This window comes from Budorcas taxicolor, chromosome 15 (genome assembly GCF_023091745.1).
Source record: "Budorcas taxicolor isolate Tak-1 chromosome 15, Takin1.1, whole genome shotgun sequence".
Lineage (NCBI taxonomy): Eukaryota > Metazoa > Chordata > Mammalia > Artiodactyla > Bovidae > Budorcas > Budorcas taxicolor.
In genome coordinates, this window is record NC_068924.1 from 41,801,559 (window position 1) to 41,821,448 (window position 19,890).

The following is a 19,890-nucleotide window of genomic DNA, read 5'->3' on the forward strand; positions in this document are numbered from 1 at the left end:
AGGGCTCACTCTACTCTACCCGGCCCCCCTGCCCCACGAGGATGGGACCTGGAACATCTCCGCAAAGCCCCGAGCGGCAAGCAAGACGCGCTCCGCGCGTCCCACCGTAGAGGGTTACTCCGGCAGCTCAGCCAGCGCAGCCGTCCTAACCTTCCCACGCCAGGCGGCAGGACCCCAAGGCTCCCGGGCAGACCGAGACCCGGGACACTCTCCCTCCCAAGACTCGTGACCCGAGAATGAATCAGCACTGAGACAGTTTATTGGTTTGCTACTTCTTAAATCACCCACTTTATGTAAATAGATTATACAGACATGGTGTTTTCTTCTTCCACAAGAGGTAACTCATCTCTTTCACGCACACACTCTCACATTCCACGCAGCAAACAACGTTGCATCTCGCTGAGACATTCACTTATTAAAATAGAGGGGAGGGGAACAATACAATTGCTTGAAAATGCCCTTAATACAATATATAACGTACAAAAATATCTCTATATTTGAAGTTACAAAAAAATCTTTGACAACAACAAATTTAAATATTGATAATTACCTCTGTATATACAACACTCATTGCACTTTTCCTCTCTAGGTTTCGGAAAGTTCAAGTAATAGTGAGGCTTGCACCCCGGTGGGGTGACACCCCATCAGGAATCAGTTTGTGGGCGGGCACGGCAGTGGCTCAGACCCTTGCCTCTGAGGGTCTCAGCATTTATTTCGCAGTTTCTCCTCTCCGTGAGCCTGGCAGACGACGCTCCTTTGGATTCCCTCTGCACCCACCTCCCCACCCTGGGCACCTGGCCCCAATTAGTATGGAGAGAACACTGTCTCTCCGCCGCGGAGGACGCGTTCCTGCAAAGCCAGTGCTCGCTGGCTGCCGGACGGTGCCTCCTGGACTTTCGGTCTCTCGGGGCTGTTCTCAGCCCGGGCCCACGGGCTGAGTGAGGGGCTCGGCTCGCGGAAGCCCTCCCGCCCGAGAGGTGCCGGCGAGAGGCGTGCGCGACTGTTCGCTGCTGCCCAGGCGCCTAAATCCTAAGGAGGGTGGCAAATACTTGATGCACCCGGGAGTCCGGGGCCCCTCGCGCCTTTGGCTCTGGAGGCTGTAATAGAGTCCGACCCAAGCCGGCCTCGGGCAGTGAACGTCGGCGTCGACGGCCGTAGCCCTGAGGGCTGATCTTGTTCCTGGGGGCGACTCCGTCCTTGTCCTTGTCCGTGAACTGGTAGATCTGATGCGCCAACTTCTGCACCGTGCACGTCCCGAAGCGACAACCAAAGCCCCGCTGGCCCTGGAAGTTGTTCAAACTCTGGCGGTAGCGCTTGACTCGGATGCGGGCTGCGTCAGGACTGCTGGAGACGGGAAAGGAAGGCTATGTGAGACCCCCCCCCACCACCACCACCACCTCCACCATCATCACCACCACCACCAAGCAGGTCTTTGGTCCCAGGCATCGGGAACGCAGCCATTCTAAGACCGGAGGGAGCTAGAAATTGCCATCTCCATCTCAACTGCAATACAGCCCTGATGATCCCCAGGGCTAGGGCAAAGGAGGAGGGATCCGCAACAGCGCCTGGCGTAGTTACCTGGCCTGAGGGCTGCGAGAGGCGCCCTTCACGTCCTGGGGCCGAATAAGAGTCTGGACAGGCCCGGCCTTCATGTCGGCGAGCCCGGTGGGGTAGCTACGGGACTCGCGAAGTTCCCTTTTTCCACGACTTAGCGCCCACTTATTCCATCTAAAAAACAAAGAGGCTCCATTCGCAATCGTCCTGGCGAGGTCTTGGCCCATTCCCATTCCTCTTCAGTTCTAACCCCTCGGCGACCACTGGTCAGTTTCCCTTGCCTTGCAGGTACCAAGACTGGGGAAGGCGCTGCCAGCCACTCACTTCTTTCGGAACTCTGCCGCCACGTCGAGCCGTGCGGTGTCCACGCCTAGGAAGATGAGCGAGCCCAGGTACATGAGGGCGACGGGAACCAGCTTCATCCCGGCGGCGATGCGCAGACCCTGGGGAAGGAGAAAAAAGAGCGGAGCTTGAGTGTCCGGGCCTGCCCCCAGCGCGGCCAGGGTGAGCCTGCACTCCGCCTGACTCAGACGCTTATCTCCCAGGGGCGCAGAGAGGCGCCAGCGGCATTTGCACCCGCCAAGCGGGTGACAGGCCCTGCAGGGGAGGCCGCTGCGCAGCGCCAGGCTCCCAGAGGTTCCCCACTCAACTTCTCAGAATTTGGCTGACGGAGCAGAGGGGACTGGGTCTCTGGAGTTCCAGTTGTGTCCACGAGCTGGGCTCGGGATGTGGGACGCACCCAGCAGAGGACCCTGCAAAGTAGATTGTACCCCTCACTCAGCGCTTCTAGGCAAGCCCCCACAACTTCAACCCGCCCCGCCCGCGGTGCATACCTGCTGAGGGGGTGATCTGCCAAAATTCTTTGGAGTATTAAGTCTGAGACGGCGCTCTGGCAGTGGCAAAACCCCGACGTCGAAGCTGCAGTGAGAAGCCAAAAGTGAGAAGGTTCGAGCTGTTTCGCCTAGTGTCACCAAGAAACCACTGAGTGGCCGGCTCGCGTTCCTGGGCTTTATAAGAGAGCAGGGGGGCGGGGCCTAAGCGCCCTTCACTCCCTCCCTCCCTTCCCTTGGGCGCGCGCTCTATAATCGGGCACGCGCATTGCTTGTCCGTGAGTGTGGGGTTTGTAGGTTGGGGAGAGGGGTGTCCCTCATGCCTAGAAAGTTTTAGAGATGAGCTCCAGGAGACTGATGCAGGAACTGCCCCGGCACAGCGTTCAGACCTTAAGCCGGGACGAAGCAGAGCCGGTACAACCTCTTGGGGTCCTTCCTTACCTAGGACCCATGCAGCCCAGAGTGTAAGGTCTGGCACAGAACTGCAAGAGCCAGCGCGGGGTACCACGTGGATGACCCGAACCCCAGACCTCGGGAGCTGTGGCCTCGAGTGGACCGCACCCCGTGCCGGCTTGGTGCCTGACCTGGCCGCGACCCCAGACTCCCGCGGAGCCTCACGGGCAGGGCGCAGAGCACTACTGAGAGGAGGGGGGCTCGCCAGCGCTGCTCCTCCCCCCCCAACCCCGAGCGGCCGAGACTCTGGGTTCTGGGGATGGACTGGTAAGATTTCGCAATAGGGGCAAGGCTCCGAAAGGCTAATTTGAGAATTGGGAGTTAGAGTGGGGAGTCACCTGAAGTTTCAGAATTTGCATGCCTGTTTGGAAATATAGGAATAACCAAAATTACGACGAAGAATACAGTTTCGTTCCCCCCCCCCCGTAATCAAATTATGCCTTATAAGGTTACAACCTGAGAGTTTGCCTGACTGCCCTTGAAGCCTTCATTCACCCCTTGTAAACGTGAGGATTTACTGCCAAGGAACACACTAATGCTTCACGTATGTTAATCGCTTTACACTTTACAAACCATGGCCACATCCTGATCTCCTTTGATCCTCACACCTACCCTTGAGTTAGACAAGGAAGGTAACATCAATTTTCCACCTGGTGAAATGAGAAAACTAAAGTTCAGAGGGGTAAGCATTTGCTCAAAGTCACACCAAAGGTGGTAAACAGCTCGGCCAGGAAGCATGCATGGCAGACTGGAGTGGGGCGCGGCAAGGATATTTTTCTAGGCTGGGGCCATCATCTCCTCAAGGGGGAGAGGAGAGTCCTAGCCCCCGCCCAAGGATTTATGCCTGTTCATGATGAATCACCCCCAAACACGTTTGTCACCCGTTTATGCTCTTCCATCACTGCTTCTTGACTTCACTTTCTTACTTAAATTCTGGAGGTCAAAATGGGGAGGGAACTTAGCCCCGCGGGAGTCCCCCTCTTCTTGCAGGAGAGCTTCTGTAGTTCTGTCACCCACTACCCTGGATACGTGTCCTGAAGCTGAGAGTCTAGACTGACAGGAGGAGGGTGAGGGACCACTAGAACTCTGTGGACCAGCTTCCAGTCCTCACCCGACAGCGATTCTCTACATGAACTTGGGCAAGTTACGCCCCCACCTTCTAGCTTCCGCATCTATAACTTGCCCTCAGCGGATCCCTAAGCTCCCTACCTGCCCTGCCACTCTAGTTCTGAGACCCAGGGCACAGACGGCTGGCGCTAGGGCGCGCACGGACCTTGCCTGGCCTGGGCCGAGCACTGCTGCCTCAGCCGCCTTTTCACTCCCAGGAATGACCGGTGGACATTGCACTTGGGGAAGGAATGGTCGCCTCGAAGCTATTTATTCTGAGGGCTCTTCCCCGAGGGAGTCACCTGAGCGGACCTCAGTTCCAGCTCCGGATGAGGGACAGATCCCTGGGCTCGGACTTGGGCTGGACACGCAGAGGGTCGGAAGGTTCGGGCCGCGTGTCTGGCCTCCGGGCAGTCGCCGCAGTAGATGAGGTTTGGCGGCTGGTCGGCCCGCACCGCAGACTGCAGGTTATTACTGAACGCTTGCTCTGTTTCCAGGAGCCGCCCCAGTCCCAACTATTCTGTTTTTCTCGCTCGTCTCCCATTTCTCATCGCTTTCTTTCAGTTTGTCTGCGAGTCTGACTTTTCGCAGCGACCCTGTCTAGGACTCGCTGTCTGTCACTCTTGTCTGCGGATGCGACCAACTCGTCGCCAGCTTCCACCTGGGTCCGTGCCAAGACAGGTTTTTACTTTCATTTCCCCGGCGCGCGCCTCCGACTGCTGGGGAGGTCAAGGACAGCTGGGCGCCGGCCCACAGCCAGGGAAGGTCCCGTGGTCTGGACTCGTTCCTTCCAGTTCCCTCCAGCCCTGGGGGGTTTGGTCTGCAGAGGACTCTTCAGCTGCACCTCGTGGCCTCCCCGCTGTGTCCTTTAGGAGAGCCCTGATTCCAGGAGAAAGGGAGGGTGGAGGGGATGGGGGAAGGAATGAGGGTGGAGGGCGCTGAGCTCCCGCTCCCGCTTAAGGACCGCGAAGCCTGCTCTTGGTGCAGACTTAGTTTTGCGCTACTAGAGGCTTCAACAAGCAAACCCGACCCAGAAGTGGAGATTCCACCGAGCTCCAGTGCCTACGCCAGCGGCGTAGGGGCGGTGCCAGGAATTCCCACCTGAGAGCCTTGGCACGCTCCTTATCAGCCCCGGTGCGCCTTGTAGCTCTGGCACTTAGAAGTCCGAAGCTTGAGAACGCCGTCAAATCTTTCTTTAAGTAGAGTCCTGGCTAGGCGGCTCAGGATTTTGCTAGAACACCCGTATCTTCGAAAGTGTGTGTTTATGTGGGTCGGCGACGAGGGCCATAGGGTTTTCCCAAAGTGCCGTGGAGGAAAAGTTGAAACATAGCTATAAACTTTGCCAAATGTTGGCATCTGTTTTTTTTCCCCCTTGGAACCTGGGGTTCGTTTACTTACTGTTAAAGGCGGGGACAATCACTAGAATGCATTCACGGTTGAATATCGGATTTGGAAAGAAACAGCCTAGAAGGAGTTCTGCTTTTGGCGATTTGTGGAGTTTCATCCATTCAAGTTGCAGCGATTGTAGATTCACACAGAGTACAAGGAAGGAAGGAAGGAAGTGCAGGAAGAAACATCTTTAAAATCTCACTGGCAAAACAAGTGAGAGAAACAGAAGAACAATCTAGTTAATGAAGATCCACTTCTTTCTTGTGTCCAAGAATTTTTAAAAGGTCATGTTGTAAATAAACCCCCAAAGCATTGTAATAATTATATGTATGCTGACATCATATATACAGATATACAAACATGCCAGAAGCCTTGTTGTATAATGGTGTCTCAACTTCACATTCCAACTGAATTATTTTTAGGCCCTAAATCCAAGCCTTATTCTTAGTAATGTTTGGAGTTTTAAAAAAATTTTGGTGGTGGCTTCTCAGTTAACACTGTGGACGCAATTCCTAAAGCCAGTGTGACCACACTCAGGTCATGAAGAAAAGAAATGAGAATAAATAGTATTAATAATATTAATAAGAATAACTAAACTTGAGTAGCTAAGTGCATTGCATAATTATCTCTGATGCCTCTTTCTTCAAACAGGAATGTTTATAATGCATTTATTATTCATATGGTTCAAAATGCCTCTGCTGAGGCTTATTTACCAATTTCATTTGAAAACAACTTTCAAGAAGCATCTGGGAGTCAAAATACCAAGTGGTTTAGAGAAAGGAGCTAATCAGCTTCTCAAATTTAGTCAGGAGAAAAAGTAAAGCAGAGTACAAAGGTCAGGGTACTTGTTTTTGTTTTTGTTTTTTAAATCTCTGACTTCTCTAAAGCTAATAAGATATAGATCCTTTCCAGAAAAATGCACATGTACACAAACTAATTTAAGTATAAAATAAACATACAGTTTCAGGAGGTGGACCAAGTAAAGAATGCTGATGCAATAAAAAGTACTGTTTCTACTGCATTAATTTCTGTCTTGGAGTGGTAGATGAGGGCAGTTAACCTCTCTCTTTGTAGGGCATAGGATTTTCCAGGGCATCAGCAAAAAGAAAATGCTTTTGCTGCCTCATTTTTGTGCTCTTGCACACAACATATGGACAGAAATAATCAGTCCTTGTATTTGTTAAAGCCAGAAGACAAACCTCCCTGAAGCTTAAAGAGTATAAGTTGGTGTAGGACAGATGAAGGAGAACACAGAGAAGATGGTTAACATATAAAAACTTATACTAACATCTAGAACAGAATGAGGTGAAATGACTTTAAGAAAAATTTACTACTGGTAGAACAGTGAATGGCATTAATAAATGCAGTATAATAGAGATGATTAGATCATTTGGGGTCATCCTTAGCCAATGAGAAATGGTGTTAATGAGAGGGAACCACCATCATGCCACCTGCCTCCAGGTGGGGATACTGTACTAGCAGATTAAAACCAGCAGAATGAGGCAATTCTAATGTATGGGCCTACATGATCTGAAAGTCATTTGTTCCTTCAACATTTACTGAGCATGTATTACATGCCTTTCTCTGTGCTAAATGCTGGGCATACAATAATCATCAATGCAAGTATCATTCTTGCTCTCAATGAGCTTATAGCATGTAGGGTAGGCAAATATAAACAAATCCTCATAGGAATAATAAGCACATGGTAAGTGTTGGTAAGTGTTGGAATCAAGATCGTTGGAAGAAATATCAATAACGTCAGATATGCAGATGACACCACCCTTATGGCAGAAAGTGAAGAACTAAAGATCCTCTTGATGAAAGTGAAAGAGGAGAGTGAAAAAGTTGGCTTAAAACTCAACATTCAGAAAACTAAGATCATGGCATTTGGCCCCATCACTTCATGGCAAATAAATGGGGAAACAATGGAAACAGTGACAGACTTTATTTCGTGGGGGGCTCCAAAATCACTGCAGATGGTGACTGCAGCCATGAAATTTAAAAAATGCTTGCTCCTTGGAAAGAAAGTTATGACCAACCTAGACAGCATATTCAAAAGCAGAGACATTACTTTGCCGGCAAAGGGATGTCTAGTCAAAGCTATGGTTTTTCCAGTAATTATGTATAGCTGTGAGAGTTGGACTATAAAGAAAGCTGAGCGCAGAAGAATTGATGCTTTTAAACTGTGGTGTTGGAGAAGACTCTTGAGAGTCCCTTGGACTGCAAGGAGAGCCAACCAGTCCATCCTAAAGGAAATCAGTCCTGAATATTCATTGGAAGGACTGATGCTGAAGATGAAATTCCAATTCTCTGGCCACCTGATGCAAAGAACTGACTCATTTGAAAAGACCCTGATGTTTGGAAAGATTGAAGATGGAAGAAGGGGATGGTTGGATGGCATCACTGACTCAATGGACAGGGGTTTAAGTAAACTCCGGGAGTTGGTGATGGACAGGGAGGCCTGGCGTGCTGCAGTCCATGAGGTCGCAGAGTCAGACACGACTGAGCGACTGAACTGAAACTGAAGTGTTCTGAAGGAAAAGCAAGATTAGGGAGACCTAATGTTCCAAATGGAGGAAACTATGCACAAATGCTTAGAGGTAAGAAAGAACTTGGGACATTAGGGGAGACAAAAGGAGACTGAAATTCACTGAGTGAGGGAGAAGAGAGGCATGAAATGAGATTAAGGAGGTTATCAAAGTTAGAGTAAATAGGGCCCTTTGGAATATAATGAAGATTTTGCATTTTATTCAGAGTGATTTGGGAAGCTATTGACAGGTTTGAAGATGGGAGAGATATGATCTGCTGCTGCTGCTAAGTCACTTCAGTTGTGTCAGAATCTGTGCGACCCCATAGACGGCCTCCCACCAGGCTCCCCGGTCCCTGGGATTCTCCAGGCAAGAACACTGAAGTGGATTGCCATTTCCTTCTCCAATGCATGAAAGTGAAAATGGAAAGTTTTCAGTTTCTATATACATTTATTTGAAAGGTCACTGTGGCTATCAAGTGTGATGACTGGATTGAGGAACAAGATGGGGAGCAGTGCAGTGGTGGTGCCCTGGAGAGACTGGCGAGGGCCTAGTCCCCACATAATCTCAATACACACGCACACATTCCATCCTAAATTTCACCAACAGAGCTGTCTTCATGGATGTGCACCATGTTCAGTCACATAGGGTCCCACACTTGATTTAATGTTCTGCTTGTTTCTGCTTTGAAATTCTTAATAATTTTTGAACAGAGAGACTCCTACATTTTCATTTTGCTTTGGTCTCTGCACATTCCACAGCCAGTCCCACTCACCAAATAGACATGCAATCTAAGTTAAAGCAGCCTGCAATCTCTCACAGCACCTATTTATACTGCTAAATGTCAGAGGTACTTTATGTGTCAAGATTCAATTATTCATATAATTACACACATGAAAGCAACTGCACGATAATTTCTGTTAGCCATCTCTGAAGTATCCTTCCTGCACCCTAAACATAAACACTCAAGGTAGAAATAGTATGTTTCCTATACAGATTTAATTTGATGACAAGTGTTCATAATCTACTTACCGTCCTGACGTTTTACCTACTAGGAAAGTCTGGGACTGCCAGTGAAGCAGGGAAACCAGTTAGGAAGCTATTGCAATAGTCAAGGTGGAAGGTGATAGTGGCTCAGATGAGTGGGCTGGCAGTGAGTGGGGAGAGAAGCATACATATTTGGGGAGCAGGATCAGTAGGACTCAGTGAGGAATATAGGGTTATGAGGGAGGCAGGTGGCAAGCTTAGCAATCATTGTTTCTTATTTGGGCAACTGAGTGGATGGAGATGTGGCAGTGGATCAGGGAATCTACCATAGCTGCTTAGTCTCCGTTGTTACTGGTTGGTAGAGACCATTTGAATAGGCCCCAGCCCTGCTTGGTCAAATCGAACTGTCATATTACCTCTGAACTTTAGTGGCTAACCACAGGAAGCACTTGAAATCACTGTATAGATCAACCACTTACTTCACAACAGCTGAATGTAGGAAGAGCAGGCTGATTGTTCTTGCTTACTAGTAATCAGCTCCTTTTGTCTTATAAAGCATAGTCTTCCTCCCTCCTGCTCCTGCCCCACTTCAGTAAAACAAATCTGGGTTTGCTTTACTCCCTTACTCTTTGGTGAGAGGTGATGGTGGTTATCTCAGGGGATGGTCTGGCCTTCAGCTAACCTCAGTAATCAGGCTGCCTTGTCAGGGCTTATCAGTTTCAGCAGACTGGCAGCTGTTGGCTGAGAAGCAAAATACAGTTCCAGTGTATGCTAAATATATTCACATGTGTATACAAATACATGGTGTCTTTATATATATACCTGGAGTATCTCAAAATCCCTATGCTACAAAACATCCATTTGCAAATGGGCTGGCAGCCTACATATGATTCAACAGATGAAATATGTCTAAAAGCAAACATTTGATTTGAAGCTTGAAAATAGCAAAATTTTGATTAAAAAATAATACAGTAAGTCCTCCCCCCCATACCAATGAGTTCCATCCTGAGAGTGCGTTCATAAGTCCAATTTGCTCGTTAAGACCAACAAAGTTAGCCTAGGTACTCAACTAACACAATCAGGTATATAGTACTGTACTATAATAGGCTTATAATACTTTTTACACAATATGTACAGAAAAACATAACAAAACATTTTTCAATCTTACAGTACCTTGAATAGTACAGTACAATAGCAGGGCATACAGGGATTGGCATGGACATTCTTATCTTTGAAAGTTTGCAACTTCAAGGTTTGTATATAGGGGACTTATGTAATAACACTAATTTGAACAAATGCTTGTGAATGAAATTAAAAAAAAACATTTTAAAAGTACAGTGGGACCCCTACCTCTTATCATATGTAAAAATCAACTCAAAATGAATCAGTGGCCTAAAACAAGAGTAAACTATGAAAGTCTTAGAAGAAAATTAGGAGTAAATCTTCACTTCCAAGGAGTGATCTTGGATTTGGCAATGGATTCTTAGATATGACACCAAAGCACAGGAGACAAAAGAAAAATTAGATAAAATTGACTTTGCATAGTATATACATACAATGGAATGCTATTCAACCATGAAAAAGAATTAAGTACTGATACATGCTACAGCATGAACGAAACTGGAAAGCATTATACTAGTGAAAGAACCCAGATATGAAAGGTCATATATTGTATGATTGTATTTAAATCAAATATCCATACTAGATAAATCCATAGAGACAGAAAGCAAGCTGATAGTTATCAGAAACTGGGGGAGGGGAAAATGGGAGTGACTGCTTTATGGGTGCAGGGTTTTCTTTTGGGTGGTGAAAGTATTTTAGAACTAGATAGAGGGGGTAGTTGCACAACATTATGAACGTACTAAATACCACTGAACTGCACACTTTAGAATGGTTCCTTTTATGATTTGTGAATTTCACCATTAGAAAAAAGTAAAATGGGGAAGGAATATGATAGCTGCTTAAAAATGAGAAAGGCTATTATACAAAGATAGATTTTTTTCTGGGTATTTCCATAGAGCAAAATTGGGGGAAGTTACAGGACAATTGACATAACACAGAAGAACTTTCCAACAATAGTGTTGTTAAACAGTGGAATAGGCAGCCTCGCAAGGAAGTTAAATTAAGCTTTACTGAAAGTGATCAAGTTAGATGAGCTCTCAGGGAAGTTATAGAGAAGATTCTTACTTGAGGTGTGACTAAAGCATTTTAGTTTAATTATTTTCAAGACCTATCTGCTATCTTCCCTCCACATCTGCAACTAGGTTGATTCAGTTTGACCATAAGCAATTTGCAAATGAACTCCCTGAGTTCAAGTATTCAAGGAGTTTCAGTTCTAGTGCAGCCCAACCCTCTCAATCTGTAGGTGAAAAAAGTGCCACACACACAAAAAGAGGAAATGATCAATGAGAGTAAACTTTCAGTAGCTGAGACACCAAATCTCTGAACTTTCAATTCAGAGTTCGAGCCACTGCAGCTTCCTGCTGGTAGCTGGGGGAATTTGTATATTCACTCATCAAACATACTAGTTAAGCACTTAAAAGACCCTCTGCTAAGAGTAAATGGTAAAGGTTAAACCCTCAATTAATAATGAGTAGTGATAAGCAACTAGGATGATGATCACATTTGCAAACTATGAAGATTTCCCAAGCTTCCCTTGTAACTTATCCTGCTACCAAAACTTCATGAGATACTAAGAGAGGGCAAAGCATGCTCACCTGGGTTTCTCACTTGCCAAATTCCAAACAATAAGAGGTGCAGTAACAAGAAAGTGACCTAGATAATTCCTAGATTGGATGATGATACACACGAATTCATTTTAATTGCATTGTTTGAACAGGGACGTTGAAATCCACCACCTGCTCCTGCAGCATAGAGCACTGGGACCGCTGCAGGGGGCGAAAACCTGGGCAGGAAGAACTCTTTGGGGAGACACAAGCCTTCTCCCTTGGACTCGGTTGTTCCGGGCCAGTTCAGGAGGATCCCGGGGATGCCGCATTCTTTGGAGGAATTCAGCCTCCCCAGGCGCTCTGGGGGAAGCCCAGGCCAACAGCCCCCAGCCCACCCAGCACTAAAGCACGAGGCGCCTCTGAGGATTGCGCAAAAGCCTCTCCCTCCTCCGCCTGCTCGGTGGCATGTTCCTAAAATTCCCATCTGCACAACATAAACAGGAAACGTGCAGCAAAAGCCCTGGCGGTGCAAATTCCAGGCTTCCAGTCGAGGGCGGGAGAATCTTGCCTTGGGAAGGCGGGTGACCGGGTGGAGGGGCCGTTGAAGGTGGGGGTGGGGAGGGGAAGCAGCAAACTTTCCAGGAGACCCCCTCATCTATCCCTGTCTCTTCTTCCCAGACCCAGAAAGAAAGAGTGGAGAGGACGGAAGGAAGGACACCCTGCTTTAGGAAAAACAGGGGAGCGGGAGGTGGGCCGCGGAGGGGCAGCCGGGCCTCAAAGTGAAGCACCCCGAGAGGCTGCTGTGACAGTAGGAATACACTAGGCTGCCTACTGCCAAGATCGGCTGTCCGAGCGGCCGGGGGAGGGTGGGGGTGGGCTCTCCGCCGGGGCTTGGGTCGATGAGGCAGCGCGGGTGGGGGCGGGGAAGCAGCGGGCGCTAAGAGCGGCGCAGGCGCAGAGCGCGCCTCGGTTGTCAAACATGGCTGAAGGGCCGCCGCTGCCGCTACTGCTGCTGCAGGGAAAATGCTGAGCCCTCCCGGGCCCGGTGGGCGGCGGCGGCGAGGGGGGCGACGGGCACCTGCTTCTCGGGCGCGGCGGCGGAGGCCATGGCCAGGCTGGCCGACTACTTCATCGTAGTCGGCTACGACCACGAGAAGCCAGGTAAGGGTGTGGGGCGGGCGCCGCCCCCGGGCCTCCCTGCCCCCGCCCCCCGGCTGCCGTCCAGTGGGCTTCTCTGGGCTGGGCATCGCGGCCGGGAGGCGGGGAGGGCCGGTCCCGGCCCCGGTGGAGCTGGCACTCGGCGTCGGGCCTTGATGGCCCGGCTGAGCCTCGCGGTGGGCGTGAGGGGCCGGCACGAGGGGCGAGGGAGGAGGAGGAGGAGGCGGCCTCGTCCTCCGGGCCCCGGGCGGCCCAGCTGAGGCGACTGGGTGCCGTGGCTCTCGCTCTGAAGAGGGCCGGGTACCAGGGGCATCGCCCCGGTGCCGGCGGGCTTGGGTCAGGGCTTCAGGGCTGGGAGGGCGGGAGCCAACTGTGCTAAGTTCCTCGGGGATAAACTTCTGCCTAGCATCCTGAGTGAGTAACGCATGACGCAGGGGGCTGTCCTCTCCGAAAGGAAGTGCTGAGAGTCCAGTGCTACCTCACCCCTGAGCTGGTGGGGGCCCGTCTAGTCACCGCGCCCGTGGACGCATGGTACCGAGAGAGGGCAAGTGAGCCTTGAACTTATGAACATTTCTAGGAAATGCTCCTTGTTCTTTCAGGACAAATCTGACGGTCATTTCAAAAGGAGTCTGAATACGATCTTTTAAATAAGGACCGTCAGCACATCGCTGCAGGTGATCCTATTTCACTTTAATGAGTGTTTTAATTAGTCTTCATTCGTCGCAGAATTATCCGCTTAGGTAACAATCTGGCAGATGTATTTTAATGGAGAGATTTCCACAGTTTAAGATAATTCACCGTTTATGCACGTTTATTTTTGTATTCCTTTTGTATTACTGTGTAGCTAAGCATAAGGTAATGAATTGGGGAAGCACATCTATTTCAGGGTAACGTCAGGGTAATTTACAAGAAATTTAAAGTCTCAGCTAGACAGCCCTTCCTTTTTCAGAGGAGATGCTGAGATTGTGTTTTGCTGATGGTTACAGCCGTTTGTAGCTTCAGAATACCATTGTTCTTCCCACTCTTGGTGGGCTGCCCCTTTCACTATTCCTCTCCTAATAACTTCCTTTAGTGGGGACTTTTTATAGTCTTTAATTATTCTTGACCTGATTGAGATTAGCAAGAGAAGGGTTGGCCTATATTTAAAATATTTTCGGGCTACACAAAGTTTTATTTATTTCCTGGTAATTTTGCATAGTCTGCTATCTCTTTCTTGCCAGGATTGACAATATGGAGAAGCAGAGTTTGTATTTAACATTGTTTCATTTTTAGTGACTTTGAGTTTTTTCTCACTTAGAAAAAATGGAAACAATCAAAAACTTGCAGAAAACTTCTAAGTATGGTACAAAGAACCTTTTCCTCCCTGAACCATTAGGAAGTGCTGACTTGATGCCTTCCCTATCACCCCAGGTTGTGTATTTTCTACAAACAAGGATATTCCCCTGCATGATCAGAGTGCAATCATCAAAAATCAGGAAATTTACACTGACAAAGTACTTCGTGTAGCTCTCAGATTGAAACAGTGTATCTCAGATTGGGACTTGAGCCCACCTGCGAAACTGGAACCCACTGAGAACCCACCATCTGCTAACTGTGATCACACACACCTGGTTTCAGGACTAATGAAGCTCAGGTTCTTGATGTGTCATCACAGAAAGAATTCAGTGAGAGACAAATTGATAGATAAGTGGATTTATTTAGAGAGAAACACTCCACAACCAACCCTGAATATTTATTGTAAGGACTGATGCTGAAGCTCCAATACTTTGGTCACCTGATAGAAGAGGCAGTTCATTGGATAAGACCCTGATGCTGGGAAAGATTGAAGGTGAAAGGAGAATGTGGTGGCAGAGGATGAGTTGGTTAGATAGCATCAGCGACTCAATTGGACATGAACTTGGGCAAACTCTGGGAGATAGCGGAGGCATGCTGCAGTCCATTGGGTTAAAAAGAATCGAACCCGACCTAGTGAGTGAACAACATACTCCACAAGCGGAGTGTGGACCATTTCCGAAGAGAACAGCCTTGAATTATGGCTTGGTTAGTTTTTATGGGCTGGATAATTTCATGGGCTAATAAGTAGGAGGATTACTGTTTTGGGGAAGGGGTGGAAATTTCCAGGAATCGGGCTATTGCTCACTTTTTGGTCTTTGGTGGCTGGCTTCAAACCTGTCATGGTGCTGGAAGGTGTGTCACTTAGCTTGCTGATGTGTTACAGTGAGCGTTATACTGAAGCTCAAGGTGTAGTGGAAGTCAGCTTGTTCGCCATCTTGGACCTATTTGGTTCTAATCTAATTGTCGTGTCCTCAGGCTGTATCATTCCCTGCCCCCGCCCCTCCTGTTTCAGTACTGGTTCAAGTTTTGTTGATTATGCCGTCTCTTTACTGGCAAAAGAATCTGGTTCAGAATCATATATTGCATTTATTTGCCATAGGGCCATCTCATCACAGGTGAGGCAAGCTCTTGGATAGCTAGCTTTGGAGCTCAGCTGAGGAATCATACTGATCTTCAGGAGTTTATTGCTTGCATACTTGATGGTGATGAATTTCATTAAGTTCTCATTTACTTTCAGTACATTTTTGGCTGTATGCGTCATGACTTCTTCAATCTGAAATGATTCCCTCATCTTCTCTTGATTTTCATAATCTTGACCCTAATGAAGATTGTGTGTGTGCATGTTCAGTTGTGTCTGACACTTTACTATGCCATGTACAATAGCCCGCCAGGCTCCTCTGTCCATGGAATTTCTCAGTCAAGATTACTGGAGTGGGTTGCCATTTCCTACTCCAGCGGATCATCCCAGCCCAGGGATTGAACCTGCGTCTCTTGGGTCTCCTGCATTGACTGGTGGATTCTTTACCACTTCCCATCTTGTGGGAAGTCCCTTGTGCAGCTTGTGGAATCTTAGTTCCCCAACCTGTGTCCCCTGTAGTGGATGTATGGAAATCCACTGGACCACCAGAGAATTCCCTAAAGTTAATATTTAATAGTTTAATGTTTTTCCTCCAATTAAAATTAAAAAATTAAAGAAAAAATAGCTAATGTTTTTCATGAGGATTGCTTTGAAACTATGTGTCTTGGTCCTCGTCAAACAGGTAATGTATTCCTTTATGCATTTATATCTGTATGGATTCATGGTTTTCTTTTTTTTTGGCTGGGTTATATTGTTACTGTTTATTTAGTTCTTCAAATTTTCCTCATTTGGCCAACTAGAGCCCATTCACTCTGGCTTCTGTGTCTTTATGACATGTCCCCACTGTGAGTGTTTTACTTTGAGTGGCTTTTTTTTTTTTTTAACACTTTTTGGCATAAGAAGATGTTTTGGGCTTATGTTGTACTATCCCTGCCTCAGTGCTGAAATCAGCCATTTCTCTAGGGAGACCTGGATTGTTTTAACGATGGATGACATTTAGAAGCTAAGATCTCAGTGCTGTGTGTTTACTGCTGCTGTATTGTTATACTGCTTTCAGGCTTTCTTAATGGACGGAGCTGGGGAATACATGTATGTGTTCACACAGGTGGCTCAGTGGTAAAGAATCTGCCTGCCAATACAAGGAGACATAGGAAGCAAAGGTTCAATCCCTGAGTTGGGAAGATCCCATGGAGGAGGAAAACGGCAACCCACTCCAGTATTTTTGCCTGGGGAAATCCCATGGAGAGGGGAGCCTCGTGGGCTACAGTCCATGGGTTGCGAAGAGTCGGACATGAGTGAGCAACGGAGTACGCATGCATGTACACGTTTATGTCTCTATTTGTTTATATATATTAAAAAACTCTGAGTTCCTACCAGTAGCACTGATTTCAGTCCAACGCTTCTGGGTCCACTCAAGTTTTTCCCTTTGTCATATTTGTAATATTCTTTTCTGATGGAAATCTGGCTCCCATTAGCCTTATTATATTTACTTGTTCAGTCTCCATGTATTAAACCAGTCTTTCATCTTTGCTACCACCCTCTCCTCTCCTGGATGCCTTCCTCTCTCTGTCGGGCTCAGATTCTTCATTCTCCCAACATCCTGCCCCTGTTAGGACCTAATAGCCCTTACCAGGATGTCTCAGTACAGGGACACCCTGTTCAACCAGCTCTGGCTCTAGCTCCCCATGTTATCTTACCCAGTGTCTGTGGATATACTTCTTACCCTACTTAGGTCTGACACACGACACTGGGCTGCTTCCATCTGAAGGAAGACATCCTCATTCCATACTCCCCAGTGCCCTATTCCAGGTTGCCCCTCTGTTTTGGCACCCTCCTTGCAGTGCTTGGACTCTGACTGAACTCATTTCCTTTGGCCTCTCCTTCCCACATGGAGTACCTTCTTGGTTTACTTGGGCTCTGATACCACCGCCCCCGCCAGGCTATAATGACTGCTCCATATCCCACAAAAGAGAAAGGGAAGATTATTTTTTTAAGTAACAAAATCCAGAAGCTTTTTAAAATCACAGAATCTCGATAGCAAAGTGTATCTTTCTTTTTAACTTGGGATAATTTTGAAACCCCATGGACTGTAGCCCACGAGGCTCCTCAGTCCATGGGATTCTCCAGGCAAGAATACTGGAGTGGGTTGCCATTCCCTTCTCCAGGGGATCTTTCCATTCCAGGGATCGAACTCACATCTCATGCATCTTCTGCATTGCAGGCAGCTTCTTTACCGTTTGAGCCACCAGGGAAGCCCCAATTTTTCTTCAGTCATACTTATTGATGTAAAATTTACATGCAGTAAAATCCACCTTTTAACTGAACAGTTCAGTGAGTTTAAACAGATGTATGCCTAAGTGTAGCCAGGCAAGATATAGCTAGAACACTTCACTCCAGAAAGCTCCTCTGTGCCCCTTTGTACAGTTAATTCTTTCCCTAGCCTCTGGCAATCACTGATCTTTTTCTGTCCTTGCTTTTTTATCTTTCTTAGAATGTCTTATAAATTAAATTATACAGTTTTTTATGTCTGGCTTTTTTCATTTAGAAAAATATGTTTGAGACTTACCCATCTTATATGTACTGTCAGTTCCTTTTTATTGCTAAATATAACATGATTTGTTATCTATTCAGCAGTTGGTGGACATTTGAGTTTCTGGTTTTGGGCTATTATGAACAAAGTTACGTTGAATATTTGCAAAAAGATCTTTGTTCATTTGATTTCATTTCTCTTGGGTGGATACTTAGGAGAAAAATTTCTGGGTCATATTGTCATGGTATGTGTGCGGGTTGGAAATTTCCAGAGAGGAGGCAGAGTGAAAGGACAGTAAAGTTTATTAGAGCAGGGGAGGGGGGGATAGCTGCCAGTACAGTAGGCCCACTTCCTGCTAGTCAGGGAGAGCAGACCCCACACGGGGGTCTTCGGTCTGTATAGCTGGGGGACAAGAAGTAAGGTAGGGTCTTTCGAGTCATTTGCAGATCGGATGAACTACATATATACATCCCTCTACCGGGGCTTCCCTGGTGGCTCAGTGGTAAAGAATCCACCTGCCAATGCAGGAGACATGGGTTTGATCCTTGGGTTAGGAAGATCCCCTGGAAAAGGAAATGGCAACCTACGCCAGTATTCTTTTTTTTTTTTTTAATCAACATATTGTTTGTTTATTTTTGGCCTTGCTGGGTCTTCATTGCTTTGCGAGGGCTTTCTCTAGTTGTGGGGTAGGGGTGGGTTTGCTGTTCGTTGTGGTGCACAGGCTTCCCACTGTTGTAGCCTCTCTTGCTGCTGAGCACAGGCTGAGGGCTTCAGTAGCTGCAGCAGGCAGGCTCAGTAGTTGTGGCCCACAGGCTTAGTTGCTCTGTGGCTTGTGGAATCTTCACAGCCCAGGGATTGAACTCTTGTTCCCTGCATTGACAGGCAGATTCGTATCCACTGTGTTACTGCCATCAGGGAAGTCCCACACCAGTATTCTTGCCTGGGAAATTGCATGGACGGATGAAGCCTGGTGGGCTACAGCCCATGAGGTCACGAAGAGTCGGACACGACTTAGCTACAACGTATAGGGCAGGAGAAGAGTAAGACAAATACCTTTTCCTTATATGGGATAGGAGTGGGAACAGGCCATACTACTCGGGAGGACTCAGAAATTCTACGATGGTTACAGCATGGTGGTAAGGGCGGTAAGAGTCTGGTGGTTTTTGTTCCTGCATTCCAAGATCCTTCTCGCTCATCTTGTTCTTTTGTCCTCGGGCACCACATGTTTGATCAGTGTCTAAATGTTTAATTTGATGTGAAACCACCAAACTGTTCCAAACTGGCTGTGCCATTTTACATACTTGCCAGCAGTGTATGAGATGTCTAGTTATTTTTTAAAATTTTATTTATATTACTTTTAAAAATTTAACCATTTTAGTGGACATGTAGTGGTATCTTATTGTGGTTTCATTTTGAATTTTCCTAGTGGCTGATGATGTTGAGCACCTTTTCTTGTACCTATTGCACTGGAATATTTTTGTAAAGAGTCTGAGCAAGTTTTTGCTCTTTTTTTTTTTTATTGGATTGTTTGGCTTTTTTTTTTTTAGTTGAAGTATAGTTGATTTACAGTGTGTGTTAATTTCTGCTGTACAGCAAAGTGATTCAGTTATATATATTTTCATTTTTATATTCTTTCCGTTTTGGTTTATCACAGGATATTGAATACAGTTCCCTGTGCTATACAGTAGGACCTTCTTATTTATCCATTCTATATGTAATAGTTTTCATTTGTTTGGCTTCTTAATATTGAGTTTTAAAATTCTAGATACAAGTCTTTATCAGGTGTTTTGCAAATATATTTTTCCAATCTGCGGCTTGCCCTTTCATTTTCTTAGCAATAGCTTTTGAAGAGCAAATGTTTTAATTTGAATGACTTTTTGTTGTTGTTGTTCAGTTGTGGCCGACCCTTTGGGACCCCATGGACTGCAGCATACCAGTCTTCCCTGTCCTTCACTATTTCTTGGAATTTACTCAAACTCTTATCAATTGAGTTGGTGATGCCATCCAACCATATCATTGTGTCATCCCCTTCACCTCCTGCCTTCAGTTTTTCCCAGCATCAGGGTCTTTTCCAAAGAGTAGGCTCTTCACATCAGGTGGCCAAAGTATTAAGAGCTTCAACTACGGCATCAGTCCTTCCAATATATATTCAGGGTTGATTTCCTTTAGGTTTGATCTCCTTGCAGTCCAAGGGACTCTCGAGTCTTCTCCAGTACCATAGATTTTTTAGGTATTTAAATAGTTTTGTATACTTTTAGTAGTCATTTTTACT

The 19,890-nt window shown here is 46.9% G+C and overlaps 2 protein-coding genes across 3 annotated transcripts in view; one reads left to right on the forward strand and one right to left on the reverse strand.

Moving 5' to 3' along the window:
- Nucleotides 1–244: 244 nt before the first annotated feature.
- Nucleotides 245–2,527, reverse strand: ADM (adrenomedullin). 2 transcript variants are annotated; one of them, XM_052652714.1, is made up of 5 exons: nucleotides 2,388–2,527; nucleotides 2,205–2,306; nucleotides 1,879–1,997; nucleotides 1,579–1,728; nucleotides 245–1,344 (listed from the first exon to the last, which is right to left on the reverse strand). In XM_052652714.1, the coding sequence occupies exons 3-5, from the start codon at nucleotides 1,974–1,976 to the stop codon at nucleotides 1,023–1,025; spliced, it is 570 nt and encodes a 189-aa protein (XP_052508674.1). In that variant the 5' UTR covers nucleotides 1,977–1,997; nucleotides 2,205–2,306; nucleotides 2,388–2,527; the 3' UTR covers nucleotides 245–1,022. The 2 variants fall into 2 exon arrangements, with proteins under 2 accessions (XP_052508674.1, XP_052508673.1); XM_052652713.1 differs by lacking the exon at nucleotides 2,205–2,306 and having other exon boundaries at nucleotides 2,388–2,521.
- Nucleotides 2,528–12,494: 9,967 nt separating this feature from the next.
- SBF2 (SET binding factor 2) overlaps nucleotides 12,495–19,890 on the forward strand; it is a 505,755-nt gene continuing 498,359 nt past the window's right edge. Inside the window, exon 1 of the mRNA XM_052653316.1 lies at nucleotides 12,495–12,678. Within this exon, the coding sequence (XP_052509276.1) occupies nucleotides 12,624–12,678 (55 nt within the window). The 5' untranslated portion in view covers nucleotides 12,495–12,623. The remainder of the gene's footprint in view (nucleotides 12,679–19,890) is intronic.